This window comes from Heliconius melpomene, chromosome 19 (assembly GCF_056956725.1).
Source record: "Heliconius melpomene rosina isolate 202511_hmr_F chromosome 19, ASM5695672v1, whole genome shotgun sequence".
Classification (NCBI taxonomy): domain Eukaryota; kingdom Metazoa; phylum Arthropoda; class Insecta; order Lepidoptera; family Nymphalidae; genus Heliconius; species Heliconius melpomene.
Genome location: NC_140407.1, coordinates 9,641,328 through 9,659,077, shown reverse-complemented (window position 1 = coordinate 9,659,077; position 17,750 = coordinate 9,641,328). Strand labels below are relative to the sequence as shown.

Sequence of the window (17,750 nt, the reverse complement as noted above, 5' to 3'; positions counted from 1 at the left end):
AATTTATTATCTGTAGATTGGTGGAAATCATTGAAAATGAGAAATGGCACCTTCGTCTATTGAACTTTGAAGTTATGACTTTTGGCAGCATTTCTAACTTTCTAATTTGTACTGTAGTTATTATAAATGGCGAATAAACTAAAATATTTAGTGTTCCTCAAACACAAGTAGGATTTTTTGTTCTTTTTATTTTATGAACTATATGTTTAGAGTACTATAATATTTGAAATCTTTTAATACATTGACTTTGTTATAAAAAAAAATAGTTATTGAAGAATAAATAAATTTAAAACTGCGCTGAAATTCAGCGCATTGAAGTAGAATTTCATTTGTATTATTTTCTTTTAAATCATGTTTATTGAGTTACCTATTATAACTTCCACAGTGAACGTTTTGTACTTAGGAGTTTCTAAACATGGCTTTTTACAATGCCGGTAAAGATGAATCTTCGAACAATTTAAATGACTTCTCAAATGATAATCACATTATTGACGAATTATCGATAATTCCCTTGAATAAGGATAGTTTCGGTAAGTTCTTTTTAAAATAAGTCCAGTCTAAAATCCGAGTGCTCGACAATATACGACCTAGTATATTTTCGAGCAATCTGATTTTAGATATTGTAACAAACATGAATTCATTTGCCGACATTTATTTGTGTTAAGAACTTGAACTCTGTTTTAGCTATATGTGAATATTGTGGACGTGTTGGTCGTCGTAGTCAATTTTATCAGCGAAATAACAAGTTTTGTTCTTTGAGATGTCATACCAGCTGCAGTAGGAGGCGTTATTGTAACTGGAGATTCAAGCTAATGGAGGGAGCAGAACACATGGAGGGCCTAATTCCTTTAGAACCCTTGCCACAGTTGCAACATTGGCAAGCTAATTTTAACGACTTGCAAGTATGTTTAATAACTTTAGTCCTGTTAAGTTATATCATCAAATAACAACATTTTGCATAGACTTGAAAAATTGTAATAAATGTTTGGTACTGACTTTGGACACATCAGTTCAGATAAAATACCAAAAGTCCCCATAGATATGAAATAGTGAAATTTTAGATTATAAAATATGTATTAAAATTATCTATACTTGAATATAGCAGTAATTCTGTGTTGTATAAGTTATTAACATTCACACATTTCCACTCTAGTGTAGTATTCTATTTACAATATTTTGATTATTGAGGTTCTTGATTATTATCAATTAATATACTTTTTATTGATTTGAAATGTTTTTATTGACTACATTGTTTATGTTATATTTTGAAATTTAGCACCAAATTCATACTATAATATTGCTCAACTCTATTTATTATCTTTTCAGGCTGGACCTATAAAACAAACTGCACTTGTGGCAAATAGCTATGAATGGAAGGATGAATTGTTTGGTTGTGACTTTCTAGCAGCACCTGTAAGTTTGTTTAAACATGCCCCCCTACATGAAATGTGGGATAACACATTTGAAGGCATGAAAGTGGAAGTGAAGAATACTGATTGTGATAATTTTTTGGAGAAATTTAATGACTATTTCTGGGTGGCAACAGTTTTAAAGGTAATTGATTTAATTTTTTTATTTTCCATGATTTATGTTTCATATTTTTTAAATTAACATTGTGTGACAAAAATTAAACCTTTTACTACTATGAATTTATTATTTCTTCAAAGGAATAATTTAAAATATAAAATAAGTAATTTGTATTGTCAATTTTGTTACAAACTTTTTGAATACTACCATAAAAAACCCATTAAGTTAACATGTTCTTTTAAAAGTAAAGTAAAAATATAGTTGGTTTTAGTAAAACTCAAAACTTTAACATAGAATAAATATTGGCAAATCAAATGTGTATCACTGAATAAACAAGGAAACAGGCTATGTATAACATTGTTTAATAAAAAAGATTGTTAAAACTATTGTATTATTATTAAAAATGTTATAATTAAATTGTTTTACATAAAGGCCACCGTAGTGCAGCGGTACAAGGGTGTGACTGTAACATGGCGGTTGTGGGTTCGATCCCCACTCGAGGAAGAGAAATATTTATTTATGTTTATATTTCCATTTTTTCGCTCTGATGTCTAGGGTTAGAATTGGGCAGAAAGTGGGGAATGGAGTGTCTTAATAGGTTCCCTCTGCCTACCATGCTGTGTGTGGGATATAGCATGAAGCTGATTTTTTTAATAAATTATTTAATTCATTTAATTCATTCATTCATCAACATGTTAATTATGCTTTAAGTATTAGGTAGTAGTGATACATTTATTTTCTTTCAAAATAAAAATAATGAAAACAAGATTTACTAATAAGATTAACAAATGTTTATTAAATAATTAGTAAAATATATTCTGTCCATCAGGTGAAAGGTTACATGGGGCTATTGCGTTATGAAGGATTTGGAAGTGATGATTCAAAAGATTTTTGGGTCAATCTATGTTGTTCTGAAGTACACCCGGTTGGGTGGTGTGCCACTCGTGGCAAACCATTAATTCCACCAAAAAGCATAGAAGATAAATATACAGATTGGAAAAAGTTAGTTAGAGACTATTTTTTTATTAAATAATTTGATACACAATGATCAGTGTTTGTCTGTCAACAAGATGTTTGTGGCTTTAACTCCCGTTTGGGGGATAAAATTGTTTTATTTTCTCAATCTGAAATTCGGGCAGAAAACTTCCAACAGAAGATAATCGCCTAACAAAGGTTTTAAATTGTTATCAATGACAATCAGTTAAACATTTTTTTTACTGTAATAGGAACTAGGTATTTATCCATTTGGAATATTAGATGTAATTGTTTTATTTTATCAGATTTCTTGTCAAACAACTTACTGGAGCGCGAACATTACCTGCAAATTTTTACACCAAACTAAATGATAGCCTTGTATCAAGATTCTCAATTGGTTCTCTTATGGAAGTTGTGGATAAGAACAGAATTTCTCAAGTAAAGGTGAGTTTTTAATTTTATTATAATTTAGATTTTTTATAATTCTTTCATTATTATGTAGTATAAGAATGTATAGCTTAATTCTCTCAGTTTTTCTTAACAATTTTTTTTATAGATTATTAATATCATATAAATAAATTTAAAAAAAACTTAAACTTAATCTATATATATGAAAGGACTTGTCCTCACTGACTGAGGTAAGACGCGCGCACAACCGTAACCGCTGATGGTAGAAACGTGAAATTTGGAAAGATGTTTACTTTCGTAATCTGGAAGTGATTTTGAAAAATTTTAACCCTAAAGGGGAGAAATAAGGCTTGAAAGTTTGTATGGTAAAAAAATTTAATCGGCACCGATTTTTTTAAAACTTGAAATTTAAATTTTTAAAAGTATTTAATTGAACACGTGTTTCATCGTTTTCTAGAATTCTCCCCCTAAGGGTGCAAATAAGGGGTTGAAAATTTGTATGGAAAAATCTTTAAATGGCCACCGATTTTTATAAAATTATTCTAATATAAGATTTTTATAAGACTTAAAAATATTTCATTGAACACATGTTTCATAGTTTATTAGAATTCACCCCTAAGGGCCCAAATAAGCAGGCGAAGCTGCGCGCGCCCACTAGTATTATATAAATGGTGTCTCAAAAATAGCGCAAGATTTGAATTAAATAGACTACACAATATTTTTTATTGAATCATAAAGTAGAATGATAAAATTATTTATGGAATGACTGTTGATAATTCTCTTTAAAGCAGGGGTGGTTGTGGGCTTGTTGACATGAATCTGTGATTTCAATAAAAAAGAAACCATAAAAAAAAACCTAATGATGTTAAATCACACAATTTTTTTCTAATTACTGAAACAAGAGAGCACACAGCATGCACTAATTGATTTGTTTCACGGGCTGTATGGCGCCGTCTTGTTGAAACTGCATTTTGGCCACATTAATATCATGCACTTTTGGCAGAAAAATCTGCGTTGTTATGTCGCGATATCAAGCACCTCTGTCAGTCATTGCTTGACCCTCGTCATCTTCAAAAAAAGTATGGTCCAACTATGCCTCCAGTTTTACATCCACAACAACAATAACATTTAGTGGATTCGCATTAAGGTTCTCATTTTTGGCAATTAACAAACTATCAAGGTGTAAATGTGCTTCAATCGCGGAAGATAATTTTGCCGAAAAATCAGTATCAATTTGTTGATGTTCCATAATCCATTCAACAAACTCTCTTCGCTGTGTTTAAGTTCTAGTGTTAATTTAATTTTGTAAGTATGAAGACACTCTTGAGATCTTTTGAAGTATATGCTGTAGAGAGCTTTTAGAAATTCTTGTCCACAACGCTTAATTTAGATTCTATAAAATTCGATATGGTATAAAATTCGAACCTTGATCTAATATTAGGATGCCCTTCATAATATTATAAATTTACTTTTTTTTTCAGGTGGCGAATGTCTGCGAAATCATAGGCAAAAGATTACATGTAAAGTACTATGACAGTTCCCCTGAGGACAATGGTTTCTGGTGTCATGAAGATTCACCGCTGATACATCCTGTGGGCTGGGCATTTCGTGTTGGACACCCTCTAGACGCGCCTCAAGCCTATTGTCAACGAGTCGCGGCCGGACGGATCATGCCCAACGACACAACACCTGAAATGTTCTACAAATATCCTTCAAATGAACCACCATTGTTCTCCGAGGGAATGAAACTGGAGGCCATTGACCCTTTGAACTTGTCAGCTGTGTGTGCGGCGACAGTGATGAAAATTTTAAATGAGGGTTACATGATGATAAGGATTGATTGTTATCCTGTTGATGCGTCTGGCGCTGATTGGTTCTGTTATCATCAACGTTCACCATGTATTTTTCCTGTGGGATTCGCTCTCGCCAATAACATACCACTGGTGCCTCCTGTTGGGTAAATATATACTGATAATTATTATATAATAATTAATAATTATTTTATAAAATAAAATTAATTAATTGATATGCGAGTTCAATCTTCACTCTAAAGATTTATATACTGATTCAAATAATTTGGCTGATTTACATTATGATTTAGACTTTTACAGCTTAAAATTTAATTTAGTATACCTAAAAAAATTGCATATCTATATTCCAAGACGTTTCTGGATGGTTTTAAAATATAATCATTAGTTTGTCGTGGCGCAGCGATAAAGCACCTATTTGTAAATGCGACGGTTGTGGTTTTGATTCCCACTCTGGAGAATGGATTATGATCATATCCTCGCTTTGCTAACTAGACAAAGCATCTCGTTAGGTTTTCCACTCAAAACTCAACGCCTTAGTGAATGAGCTTAGAATGGTCTTAACACTAGGTTTCCTCTGCCCACCTAGTAGTAGTTTCCGACTCGCAAGTTGTAAAATGTTCGAATGTGCCTTCCAGTATGTCCCCGGAGTCGTTCAAGTGGGAGGGGCAGCTGGCGCCGCGCGCGTCCTTCGCGTCGCGCGGCCACGTGGTATCGCACGGGTTCGTGGCCGGCATGCGCCTAGAGTGCGCCGACCTCATGGACCCGCGCCTCGTGTGCGTCGCCACCGTGGCGCGCGTCGTCGCCGACCTGCTCAAGGTCTGTATGTGCTATATTGGATACGGTTTCTATGAGGAAACTAAACGTGATGAAAGGTTGTTGCCCTTTTTAATATCAATATTTCAATGTTGTTGATTAATACAATAGGAATTAATTTGCAAACTTTTATCGTTTTTACCCTAAATAATTTAACTGTAATAAATAATAATAATAAATAATAAAATCGAAGTCGGATGTGTCCTCGATATATCGATTGTGTGTTGATGCAGGTGCACTTCGACGGGTGGGGGTCGGAATACGACCAGTGGCTGTGGGCGCACAGCACAGACGTGTACCCGGTGGGGTGGTGCCGCGCCGTGCAGCACCGCCTCGAGGGCCCGCTGCAGCCGCCGCGCGCGCGCCGCGCTGCACCCGCCCCCGTCGCGCCCCGTGCGCGCCCCCTCCGCCCACAGCGCCAGCAACGCCGGCGCAGGCGGCTGCGTGAGTGAGCTTCACGATGTATACCTGCCTGAACCTTGCGCGAAGACACTGTTGCTACCAGAGCGAGAAAATCAAAATAATAAATAATTCATTTCCCCATGTGAAAAACGAACCACATCCGTCGTGTTTATAATCACATGCTGTTTTAATACATCACGACGGTCTTAACTAATAATATATATAATAGGTGTACAAATAAGTTTCCGCCGTTTTATTGTAGATGGCGCGGCACAAAGTGTCCGTTAGTTTTCGCAGATGATAACCTAATATTAGTTACTTTGGTCATTCAATAACAAAATAACTTACTAATATAATTGACTTTATATTGGTAAAATATAATTTTTGGTAGTTGAAAATGTCCAAATTTGAGCCAGGTAAGCGTCATTTGCGGGAAATATTAGTTTACTTCTTTAATTTAAAGAAATCTGCTGCTGAAGCGCATCGATTGCTCGTAGAAGCATATGGTGAGCATGCTTTGAGTGAGAGAACGTGTCGTGAGTGGTTTCATAAGTTTAAAAACGGCGATTTCGACATAGAAGACAAAGATCGCAGTGGAAGGCCAAAAATTTACGAGGATGCAGAATTGAAGGAATTGTTGGAGGAAGATTCATCTCAAACACAAAAAGAACTTGCTCTTACATTAAAAGTCACTCAGCAAGCAGTATCACATCGTTTAAAATCATTAGGAATGATTCATAAACAAGGAAATTGGGTTCCGTACGAATTAAAGCCGAGAGATATTGAACGCAGATTATGCTTAAGTGAAATATTGCTAGCTAGACATAAGAAAAAGGGATTTTTACATCGTATCGTAACTGGTGATGAGAAATGGATACATTATGATAATCCAAAAAGAAGAAAATCATGGGGATTACCTGGCCACGCGTCAACATCGACAGCAAAACCGAATGTTCACGGAAAAAAACTCATGCTATGTATTTGGTGGGATCAGCTGGGTGTAGTGTATTATGAGTTGCTTAATCCGAGCGAAACAATAAACGGAACCCTCTATCGAACACAGTTGATGAGATTGAACCGAGCTCTGAAGGATAAACGCCCTCAATACTATTCTAGACACGAAAAAATCATTCTCCTGCATGATAATGCTCGTCCACGTGTTGCGGCTCCCGTGAAAAAGTATTTGGAAACACTTGATTGGGAAGTGTTATTCCACCCGCCGTATTCACCAGACATTGCACCGTCGGATTATCACCTGTTCCGGTCCATGGCGCATGCTCTGGCGGAGCAGCGGTTCACATCTTATGAAGATACCAAAAATTGGGTTGATTCGTGGATAGCCTCAAAAGACAAGGAGTTCTTCAAACGTGGGATCCGAATGTTGCCTGAGAGATGGGAAAAAGTAGTTGCAAGTGATGGACAATATTTTGAATAAACTTACATTACCGTTCTTCTATAATAAATATTTAATTTTTGATAAAAAACGGCGGAAACTTATTTGTACCCCTAATAAATAATAAATCGTCCTCCAAATATTTCCTCAAATGTAAAAAACAATACCAATAGTTTAGAATTTCTTTCAAAATAATACTGAGGAATGACAATTAAAATAAATGATTTAAAATGGGAAATTGTAAAAATAAACTATACTTTCCAGAATACGTATATATACGTACGCACGTAAATCGAAAATATTGCACATTTTCAGCTGCTAAAGTGCTCTCTCAACCACCTAATACGACTGAAGAGAGTTCACAAAATTCAGACATAGCTGAACCTAAAACTAACTCGCCCATCACGAGCGCGTCCGAAGTATCGCAGGACGTCGACGCCCGCGAAGAAAAGGTCAAACATCATAACAAAGGGGCTAACAGTCCTGAACATTTCAAAGAAACTGATAGTAAAAACACATTGGTAAGGATTTTTTATTATATAATTTTTTTCATTGAATATTCTTCAGGTTCGCGATTTGTCTCGTACAGCGTGGTAGGCATAGATAACCTATCATCACGACATTGAGTTCCGCTTTTCTCCGAATTTATGATATAACGTTTTCAGAGGCGAAACTGAACGCCTTGTTTTATTACAGTACAGTGGTCCGCAGAAGCCTAGAAATGGTCCGCGAAAAATTTAAATTTTAGGGCGGTGAGGCGTTGTACGCGATTCATTATCACAGTTTATATTGATTATACCTACAGAGTGGTTTCTGCTAGCAGTATTGATATAAAAGTGGTCCTTGGGCAAGAATAAGTTGGGAACCCCTGATCCAGATGGACGATATTTATTTACTTAAAAAAATATTTGGATGTTGCTTGTTGAGTGGCGGAAATCATTAAAGAACTTTGTCTTCTTACCAGAGGAAATGAAAATGATTAATTCCACTGAGTGGTAATCGAACTGACAACCGTCGCGTTTTGTTGTTGTCTGTGTCATATATGTATATCTTGTATCCCTGGTATATTTTACCTCATTTCACACCTGGTACAATTTTATTGTAATTTATGTATAAATATTATGATTGACTATATTTAATTTATTATTAAATACAGAGCACACCCACCGATACCACCGTACCACCCACTGATGCTTCCGAAGACAGCACTGAATCGAAAGACACACAGCCAAGTGACGAAGCAAAAACCGAAGATGACAAAGTGATACCACGACTAGTCAATACCACTGTACCCCTAGACATTTTAAACACAGTCGACCCCGAGGATTGGAGTACAGCAGATGTAGCTAAGTTCTTAACAGTAAACGATTGTCAGCCATATTGCGTCAACTTCACTAACATAACTGGACCAATGATGCTGCAACTGACAAAAGATGAAATCATTGAGCTGCTAGAAATGAAAGTTGGTCCCTCACTCAAAATATTTGATCTCATTCAGCAGTTAAAGTGCAAAATAAAACAACCACAGTGTAGAGTGCTTGGCGGTTTTAAGTAGCATTTGAGAAAATATTGCAAATTAATAATTAATAAAACTCAATTATTAATAACACACAATGTCAAATGTTTAAATATAAGAAGTGGTACACAATAAACAATGTAAAGTTTGTAACTTTGTGTTATCATTAATTTACATATTGTAAGAAATTAAAAGTGATATGTTTACTAAAAGGATGTAGGTTACTAAAATTTTGTAGAAATTAGATGTAGTTTGATAGTTTTACTAAATAATTGTCAACATGTGGAATCCTATGATAAAATCATATAAGGTTTCAGATTTATGGAATTGTAAGATTTCATTATATTACAACATATTTATCCTCAGTATTTAAAAATGTTTCTCAGGATTTTTCTTTTTTTAATGTTTCTTAATGGATTTTATATCATTACCACATGTTTTCCAGATCTTCACAATAAACTAAAAATCAGTATTATTTATTCCTTCTAAAATAAATAGAAGGAATAAATAATCACAGATTTTTAGTTTATTGTTATGTACACATCAACACTAGATAATAAGTCTATATTACAATAGCCATTTTTGTAATACAATTTTGGTGGTGTTGATTGATCAAAAAATTATTGAAAAAAAAGAGAATTATAAAAATATGATTAAAATATTCTATTGATTTTGGACCAAAATTATCAACTGTCAAGAAAGCATGTGTTTAAAGTGCCCTCTACATCATGACATCAGCATATTTTCATAATACATTACGTAAAATAATGTATGTGTTATGGTATGGGTTTAAAATATTTTTCCCTATATGCTGTTCCAATAAAAGGAGCGCTGACACTTCCACTCTGTATATGAACACTCACGCAAATACAAAGCTCAGCTTAGACTTTGCGGACTGCACTTTGATATACATATAACATCATTAGGATCAAAATGGTACTGTAAAAAAGAACTAAATAACTTAAGTTTTAACAATATATTTTAATCTTTTAAATTATATTTAACTTTTTTCTTAATAACTGTACTCCATGAGACTTATGCAAAAGCGCGGCGTTCCGCCACTCAACACGCAATGCCTCCAAAATTCGACGGAAAGTGGGGGAACAAAGTACCTTATCACGATGTTCTCTCTGCCCACTACCCTGTGTGCGAGAAAGAAGCTTGAAGCTGAATTAGATTTATTTGATTTTATGTACTTCATCAATTAGTTGCTTTTTATATACACATTGCTTTTAATTTATTAATTAAAAAAAAAAAGTTTTGGTAATTTAATAACTAGTATTCAATCTCATTATGAAAGGGTAAATAAAAAATAAACAATTAGTTATATTAGTGGATTGTAATTAAAGTACACCATTACTGATTCAGTGTTTTTTTTTTATCATGCTAATTTCAATGTATATGAAATAGCGGTTGTCCATTGCCACTGTTTTAAAATAATTTTTCTCTTATTTTTTGATGTAATCAATTATTTAAGGTATATAAAAATATATTTTAAAGTTAAATATGCTTATTACGTGGAGTGAAAAGCTTAGGAGTGACTTAGCACCAGATTTAATAATTGAAACTTTTATATTAAATAGCACAGCACACTATATGTATTTTAGCTTTACGTTTTACTAAATCATTTTTCCACTTTTCAATTGAAATACTGAAATTTTTACAAAAGAAGTTATTTTATTGTAGTTTTTTATATTCAAGGGCTTCATTTGTTGGTTTATAATTGATCAATGTATATCCATCGTTTTAACACTAGAAGTGCCGAATATTGAGACCCCCCCCTTGAACCGCCGTGAAAAATTTTTCCCATTCTACTTATAATATTGATTATTGGTATAATACAAGAAAGTTATTATTAAAATAATTCGTAAAATACATTTTAAATGGTACTAATAATAAAATAAAAAAAATCGAATATTTCAACAACAACATGTGACAACTAACTAATAATTCTTACAAAATTATAAGTTATTGAAATTAGGTAATATTATTATTAGGCCAAGTTATGCATTAATATATTCTTCATCAGTGATACATCACAGATGATTTATAACTTTGCATGGCAATGCCTCCAGAATTGAGCGGAAAATGCCAGGGGAGTGCATAACACTAGGTTCCCAGGTTCTCTCTACCTACCATTGCCCACATTTGATCTCGAGTGTTTTTCTGAAATTCAAACCTAGCCTAGCCTTTAGTCCTTTCATCTTATACCCCACTTGAACTAGCGGCAAAATTTAGTATTGACACCATTTTTGCCCCATTTTTCATGCTATTATTTTTTAAGTAAGCATAAATGTAGAGTTTTCAGATTTTTTCCTGAACTAGTACTACCTGTAGATGCTAGCTGCCAAATTTCATAATTCTAGGTTAACTGAAAGTACCTTATTAATTTTGCTTCCCTTTATAGTGTCGAAATACACGTTTTTTACGATATAAATGATCAAACTTTTTTAAGGGCGAGTTTCATGAAAGCAAGGGACTGTAGATCGTCATATAGTTGATATTCATATACTCATGAATATCAACTTGATTTCTCCAAGCATTTCTGAGATAAAGGCACAGACAGACGGATGGACAACAAGATGATCTTATAAGGGGTTTTTTTTCCTTAAAAGGTACAGAACCCTAAAAACTTAGGCATTGACTGCTAAACCTACTATTCAATTTTTTTCTGCCCCCGCATCGCCTTTTTCCCTCCACCTCGTCGCCGAGGCATGAAAAGTTTTAGGTAAATCATATTTTTTTTAAAAAGTATAACTGCTATAAAATTAATTATATTTTTAATTAACTATATACAATCAATGCGCGTATGGGACAAAAATGGGACGGCGGCGCTTCTAGTGTTAAAGCAGTATACATTTTAATTTACCATACTTTCAACAAAATAATAATACATATGAAACATATAAATATAAGGATTATGAATATAAAAAATTGTATATATAATTTTAAAAAAGTCAAATAATTACAGAGAAATCTACTTAATAATGTGTTTCGATTATTTTTTAATATTTTTTATTTGGATTTTATTATTAATTTCAAGTACTATTTTATATTTACAATGTATCATCCTTCAATTAAATCACGTCCCTAAAGAAAATGTGACATTGTTTTTTAAATAAAATTAATGTATGTTTATGAAACATATTCACCATTATGAGGGAATTGATTATATTATTTGTTGCATGCTATATTTTATACTGTGATATAAGAAATCTAGCCATTTGCTCGATTTTTTCAGCATTTATTCTAGCATGTAATTTTAACCTTTATTTTTGTTTAATGGTTATCAAATATCTTAACATAATATTTTATCAGTTGTTGTGTTTTAGAGCACCATATATAAACGGTTATATTCAAATAAAGGAATATAGAGTTTGAAGCGTTACACACGAGTTGTTAACACATAGCGTCAGTTGAGTTTAAAAATAAAATATTCTGTATATTTCTTTTATTTTAATATAATTTGGAACAAATACTGTTTTCAACAACTGTAATATTTATCATATTGTTTAAACATAACTTATTTATTTTTACATATTTACATGAATTGTAAGTATATATTACCTCATATATAAGACCGTCATTAACAGACTGAATTTGTTCTAAAAATCAACTATGAAATTTTAGATGATAATCAAATTGCCTTTTTAGTGACTTATACAAATATGCATAGTTTAGATATTAACACGTGTTTTAGTGAATAAACTTCTGGTAATAAATTAAATTCCTGCAATACTTGTATTATTTTATTGTCTTATTATAACTTGTAATATTTTTAGAAGCGAAATATTCCATCCATTTTTAGCTCCACGCTGGATACAGCATGCACATAGCAGGTTAGGCACAACTAACTTGGAAACCTAGTATTAAGATACTGTTCTCATTAAGACTTCCGCCGAATTCTTCGGTCTTCTTATGTAGTGACGTAAATGAAAATATTAGATATTTCACAGTTTAATACCGATTAAATAAAATTTTTATTCAAATGTATTTAAATAAATTTTCATTTGATTGCATTCTTAATATCTTTAAATATTAACATAATATTATTATTATTAACATATATTGGTATTATTAACATAATATTAGGGCCAGTAGTGGCGCAGGGATACAAAGTGTGACTGCCTCTAGAATTCGGCGGAGTGTCTTAAACACTAGGTTCCCACATTTCGCAGAAGAATTCTGGAGGCATTGCGTGTTGAGTGGCAGAATAACGCCGCGCTTTTGACTGAAGCTATTTTTTTAATATTAAGGAAATAATTTGATATTTCAATAGAGGGTGCATTAACAAAACAAACATTTTTATATAAGGCACTTTAATTTAAAACATTTTAATTGCAATATATATATTAAGAAAATGTAAGTTCTATTCTACTTTTATCCAATATTTTTATCTAAGATAATTAAAAAAAGTAAACCATAAAAATTAATAACAAAAATTATTTGAAATGCAAAAAAAAACATTTAAAAATATAAGGAAAAAATATTTTTCATAGATAATGTTTACATTATAAAACTTTCCTGCAGGCATCTCAGTTTGAATGACCCAGTCAATTTGCCCGGTGCCTTGAAAGATTAGTCCATTTTTTTACTATTTATAATAATCATAATATTATGTCGGAGGAAGACATTTTAATATAAATAATTATTTATTTATGTTAGCTTATAATAATTTCTAAAATTGTCTGTATTTGAAACATGAATTTATTCAAAAGAATTTAAAAAGATTATTGTATTGATTTCTTGTAACCGACACACATTTCTGTACTATTGACAAAAGGAATTAAAGTATAATTGTAATTTTGTTGTAATTTTTAATATACACTGGGATTTACTTACAATGCAAGCCCACATGTCATACAACCAACGCCTATGAAGATGCTTATCTCCACGATTCAATAAAGATAGCAACTACCAATAGACATCTTTATTTGTTGATAAATCTTGCAGAATTTGGTTGGTTAGTAATCTGGAAAAAAAAATGTTAAACACCCGCAGTGGCACAGCGTCTGAATGTAAATGTGACGGTCGTGGGTTCGATTCCTACTTCGGGGAATAAATTATTTTCATAGTAGCGTAGAATTCCACCACTCGATATGCAATGTCTTAGAAATTGGCAGAACGTGGGGAATGAAGTGTCTTAACATTATTTTCCGTCTGTCTACCCAGCATGCAGTACTTAGGCGTGCAGTACTTACATTAGATAAGGGAAACAAATAATTTAAAAGATAAACAATCTCCTATGTAGAAATCCATAAAATCCGCATGAAATCTTGTATCAGTTTTTATATAAATTCATTGTTTTATTATTTATATATTAAAGTTTGTTTTTTCTATTTACCTCATGGTATGGTTGGGCACAGCAGGTGCATAGAGAGCACAACAAAGGAGGTTGCCTGATCTTTGTGCATGGCATTTGTGATATTCAGAACACCAGTATGTCTCATTTATTACACCCAAACACTCTGAAAAGCATTTACTTTAAAATTTCAATTTATCTTCTTATAACCTGTCATATATAAAGTAAGGAAATGTCAAAGATTGTTATGTAGATTTAAAAAGTAAATTCAAGTGGGTAAGTTGGAATTATATATGACAAGTTTAGTTCGTGTCAGGCTACCTACCCAATACAATACTTATTATGAACTCGAGTGTTTTATTTACGTTACATATATAATATAATCCTATTTTTATCAGCTTCACATATTTCGCACACACCAGGGTAGACAGAGGGAACCCAGTGCCAAGACAGCCCATTCCCCATTTAACGCCAAATTTTGAACTTTGTCTCGACACCAGACCGAAGAAATGAAAAAATATATATATATTAAGTAAATATTTAATGATTTCACGTATGCCTCTACTAATATTATAAAACTAAGTACTGTTTGAAAGTACTGTTAGATTGAAGGCGCTCAAAAAATTACTGGTTCTAATTGTAAAAAATAATTTTGTGTTCTATTTCTATTAAATATATGCTAACTATAAAAAAAGCAAATATACACAAGTGTAATTTTTCACCTTTATCATCAATTATTTTAAATTCAGATATTAGCTCCTTAGCAGTGGTAATGTAAAAAGTTCTCAAGATATCCATTTTGTGTACTCCAGACATCCCTCTGTTTTTCTGTATGGCACCGTGTACGTGGCGAGAAAACACGCATCTACGTTTGTCTACGTTTATTACTAATATACTGGAAAATGAAAATAATTGTGTTTCATTATTACTATTAAGCTTCAATATATTTAACTTAGTGGTAAGTATTTATTACTCCGATAATCTGAGATTAGCGTGTACAAATGCACAGAAAAATATAAAAAAGTCATTGTTTTAAGTTCTGTTACATTGATAAATGTTATCATCAATAGATTTTCTTATGTCTTCCATGTACAGATAGCACATTGAGTTACAATTTTGTTAAATGTATATTTTGGTGGGTGGTGATGACTCCTGGGAAGTTTAGTGTAATTACATAGTGCTAAGGTAAAAAGTGGGTACTTCGTGAAATAGCTTAGCAGTACAGTGTCCAACCAGAAACACGGCAGCAGTAGGTTCATCATGTATACACAGTGGGGAACACAGTGTCTCAACACTAGTTTCCTTTGTATACACAACAATAACAGGATATAATATAAAGTTACTTACCCCAACAAAGCTGGATCAAATGATACACTCATTGGAAAATTTCTGGGATATATTAATTTAGCTTCCTTTATAATTTGTGCGTATCCTTCCCAACATTGTAAGACTATTTCATCTATTTGTGACAAGGGTGGTGTCGCACCGCATATCACTAGTACATATACGTCAGCTAACAGCTTGCATGTCACCACTCTGAATGCTACCTGAAATATAATTTAATTTTTTTAAATTTTAATACTATTATTTTATTTATATATTATTAGAACACAGCATAGGCAGAAAGAACCTAGTCCATTCAATAAGACATGTCAATCCTTTGATAATTGCATATATTTGTGTTGATACAGTCAGATGCTTTGCAGTTGTGCCACAGTGGCGTCAAGCTATTATTAATATAATCAAAATATAACTTACATTAGGACTCATTTGTGGCAAATAAACTAGAGTATCTCGCAATGGGGCTCCATCTTGAGTTGCTGCTAGCAATAAAAGAAGTCTTGCTTCCTTCATATCTAATTCATAGAAATCTGAACTTGTTGCTACTAAGTGCCCATGTATGCTCAAACATGCATATCTACCTGTCACTAAGTGAGCATAGTTGTCCAAAACTTGCTAAAATTAAATATATTACATAATGTATTCTTAATATGTTATGTTACAAAGAAAAAATACATAACTACAAAACGTTTGAAAATTAAAATTGTTACCTCAAAGAGTCTACTATCAACATTTCTTGTATATTTTAAAAAAAATATATGTAAAATGTTTCTTTTCATTTTTTATATAATTAGTTTTATTAAATTTAAAAAAAAATGGAACCTGTATCTGCTGTGCTTGAGGACATAATATGCTCTGTATGGAATCAAGTAGAATAGTTGACTTTGGCATTGAATTAGGATCCAAGGTTTCTAACAAATAATCTAAGATTGGATAGCATTGTCTTAAATCTCTCTTTACTTGGTCAATGTTCTTCAAAGACTCTAATTCTTTTTTGCCTATGTAAAAGATCATAACGTCGTGAATACAAGAGAGAAGCAACTCCAAATCACATTCGAGTCCTCCCGTAGCTATGCCAATCAATGTAATACTATTAAAAATATAAATAAATGGTTAAAAAAATATTGAAATATATATTAATAGTTCAAATTATATACAATTTATACTATACCTTCTACAGTACTCCTTCCAAATTATATTTCCGTTATCGACTTGAGTCGCAAGCATTGATAAATTATGGCATTTTGTAAACATATTAATTCCATGTAAGGATGCTATAGTTGAAAATTGTATCTAAATTTTTATGAAAATATTTTCAGTTTCTAAGATGTAAAACAATATAAATACAGTTATTTAAAATAAGCATAATATTATTTAATATAATATTTAATAAAAACGCTACTATTTAAATGCGAGCATAAGTAATAATTTAATAAACCAAAACCTACGTTTTCACTATTACCCCGTTTTCTAGAGAATATAGGCACTCCGCTTTCGGATGCAACTGCTATTACCATTATGGACATATTATAGATATATTTCTTTGTTTTAATAAATTAATTCAGTTAAAACAATAAAGTTCAGAAAGGTTGATTTGAATTATATTTACAATTTGTTTACAAATAATATGTCAAATTTCGTTAGTGTTGCTAGTGCTACTTGCTAGAATCTAAAAATTAAAATACCGAAGTGAAGTGACTACATCAAATAATGTTAACAGGAAAATTCAAAAAATCAGTTTCGCACTGTATCCCGCAGGCCTCCCGAGGGTAGGGAGAGGGAAGTAGTGTTAAGACACTTCGTTCTCCACTGTATGCCGAATTCTGGAGGCATTGCGTGTTGAGTATAATATTTAGAAATTTGTAATTACTTAGACAAATTTAAGTTAAGGAAAGTAGGGGAAAGATGACCATGAATATCCAACTAAGTAAAAAAAGCACAATATATATGACAATCTTTAATTTTATTTATATACTATTAATATTTATTTTTCATAATCTAAGTACATTTTTAAATTTCTTAATAATTATAAGTATAACATACAGTGGGTAAAAAAAGTATTTGCACACCCTAATTTTTTGATGTTACATCTACAAAAAAACAGAATGCTTTTAGTTAATTATTGTATTTAATAGCTTAATCTATATATATTTCGAATTGGTTAATAAAATTTCTCAGAAAATAGAAATTAGAGAATGAGACGGTATAAACACATATTTTAAAGTCAAATAAGTATTTGCACACCAACCGGCTTGTACGTAT

The 17,750-nt window shown here is 32.1% G+C and overlaps 2 protein-coding genes across 5 annotated transcripts; one reads left to right on the top strand and one right to left on the bottom strand.

Moving 5' to 3' along the window:
- The first annotated feature begins 6 nt into the window (after positions 1-6).
- LOC146528669 (polycomb protein Sfmbt-like) lies at positions 7-12,581 on the top strand. The gene is made up of 11 exons (XM_085203628.1): positions 7-167; positions 386-530; positions 685-902; positions 1,327-1,554; positions 2,357-2,529; positions 2,808-2,946; positions 4,392-4,867; positions 5,357-5,537; positions 5,768-5,978; positions 7,645-7,850; positions 8,486-12,581. Exons 2-11 carry the CDS (start codon positions 416-418, stop codon positions 8,882-8,884), a joined length of 2,346 nt encoding a protein of 781 aa, XP_085059754.1. The 5' UTR covers positions 7-167; positions 386-415; the 3' UTR covers positions 8,885-12,581.
- fy (fuzzy planar cell polarity protein-like protein) lies at positions 10,241-17,141 on the bottom strand. 4 transcript variants are annotated; one of them, XR_014879121.1, is made up of 9 exons: positions 16,937-17,141; positions 16,660-16,781; positions 16,311-16,578; positions 15,906-16,103; positions 15,495-15,694; positions 14,870-15,042; positions 14,190-14,313; positions 13,688-13,817; positions 10,241-13,414 (listed from the first exon to the last, which is right to left on the bottom strand). XR_014879121.1 is itself a non-coding variant. In XM_085203636.1 (8 exons), the coding sequence occupies exons 1-8, from the start codon at positions 17,012-17,014 to the stop codon at positions 13,760-13,762; spliced, it is 1,221 nt and encodes a 406-aa protein (XP_085059762.1). In that variant the 5' UTR covers positions 17,015-17,141; the 3' UTR covers positions 10,241-13,759. The 4 variants fall into 4 exon arrangements, 3 of the variants coding, with proteins under 3 accessions (XP_085059762.1, XP_085059763.1, XP_085059764.1); XM_085203636.1 differs by having other exon boundaries at positions 10,241-13,817; XM_085203637.1 differs by having other exon boundaries at positions 10,241-13,817; positions 16,660-16,810; positions 16,937-17,088.
- Between the last annotated feature and the right edge of the window lie 609 nt (positions 17,142-17,750).

Coding starts and splice junctions, on each gene's coding strand:
- LOC146528669 (XM_085203628.1), top strand. CDS start 416: ATGGCTTTTTACAATGCCGGTAAAGATGAATCTTCGAACAATTTAAAT. Junction 903..1,326: donor CTAATTTTAACGACTTGCAA/GTATGTTTAATA, acceptor TTATCTTTTCAG/GCTGGACCTATAAAACAAAC. Junction 2,530..2,807: donor AAATATACAGATTGGAAAAA/GTTAGTTAGAGA, acceptor TTATTTTATCAG/ATTTCTTGTCAAACAACTTA.
- fy (XM_085203636.1), bottom strand. CDS start 17,014: ATGTCCATAATGGTAATAGCAGTTGCATCCGAAAGCGGAGTGCCTATA. Junction 16,579..16,659: donor TGGAAGGAGTACTGTAGAAG/GTATAGTATAAA, acceptor TATTTTTAATAG/TATTACATTGATTGGCATAG. Junction 16,104..16,310: donor CTCAAGCACAGCAGATACAG/GTTCCATTTTTT, acceptor ATTTAATTTTAG/CAAGTTTTGGACAACTATGC.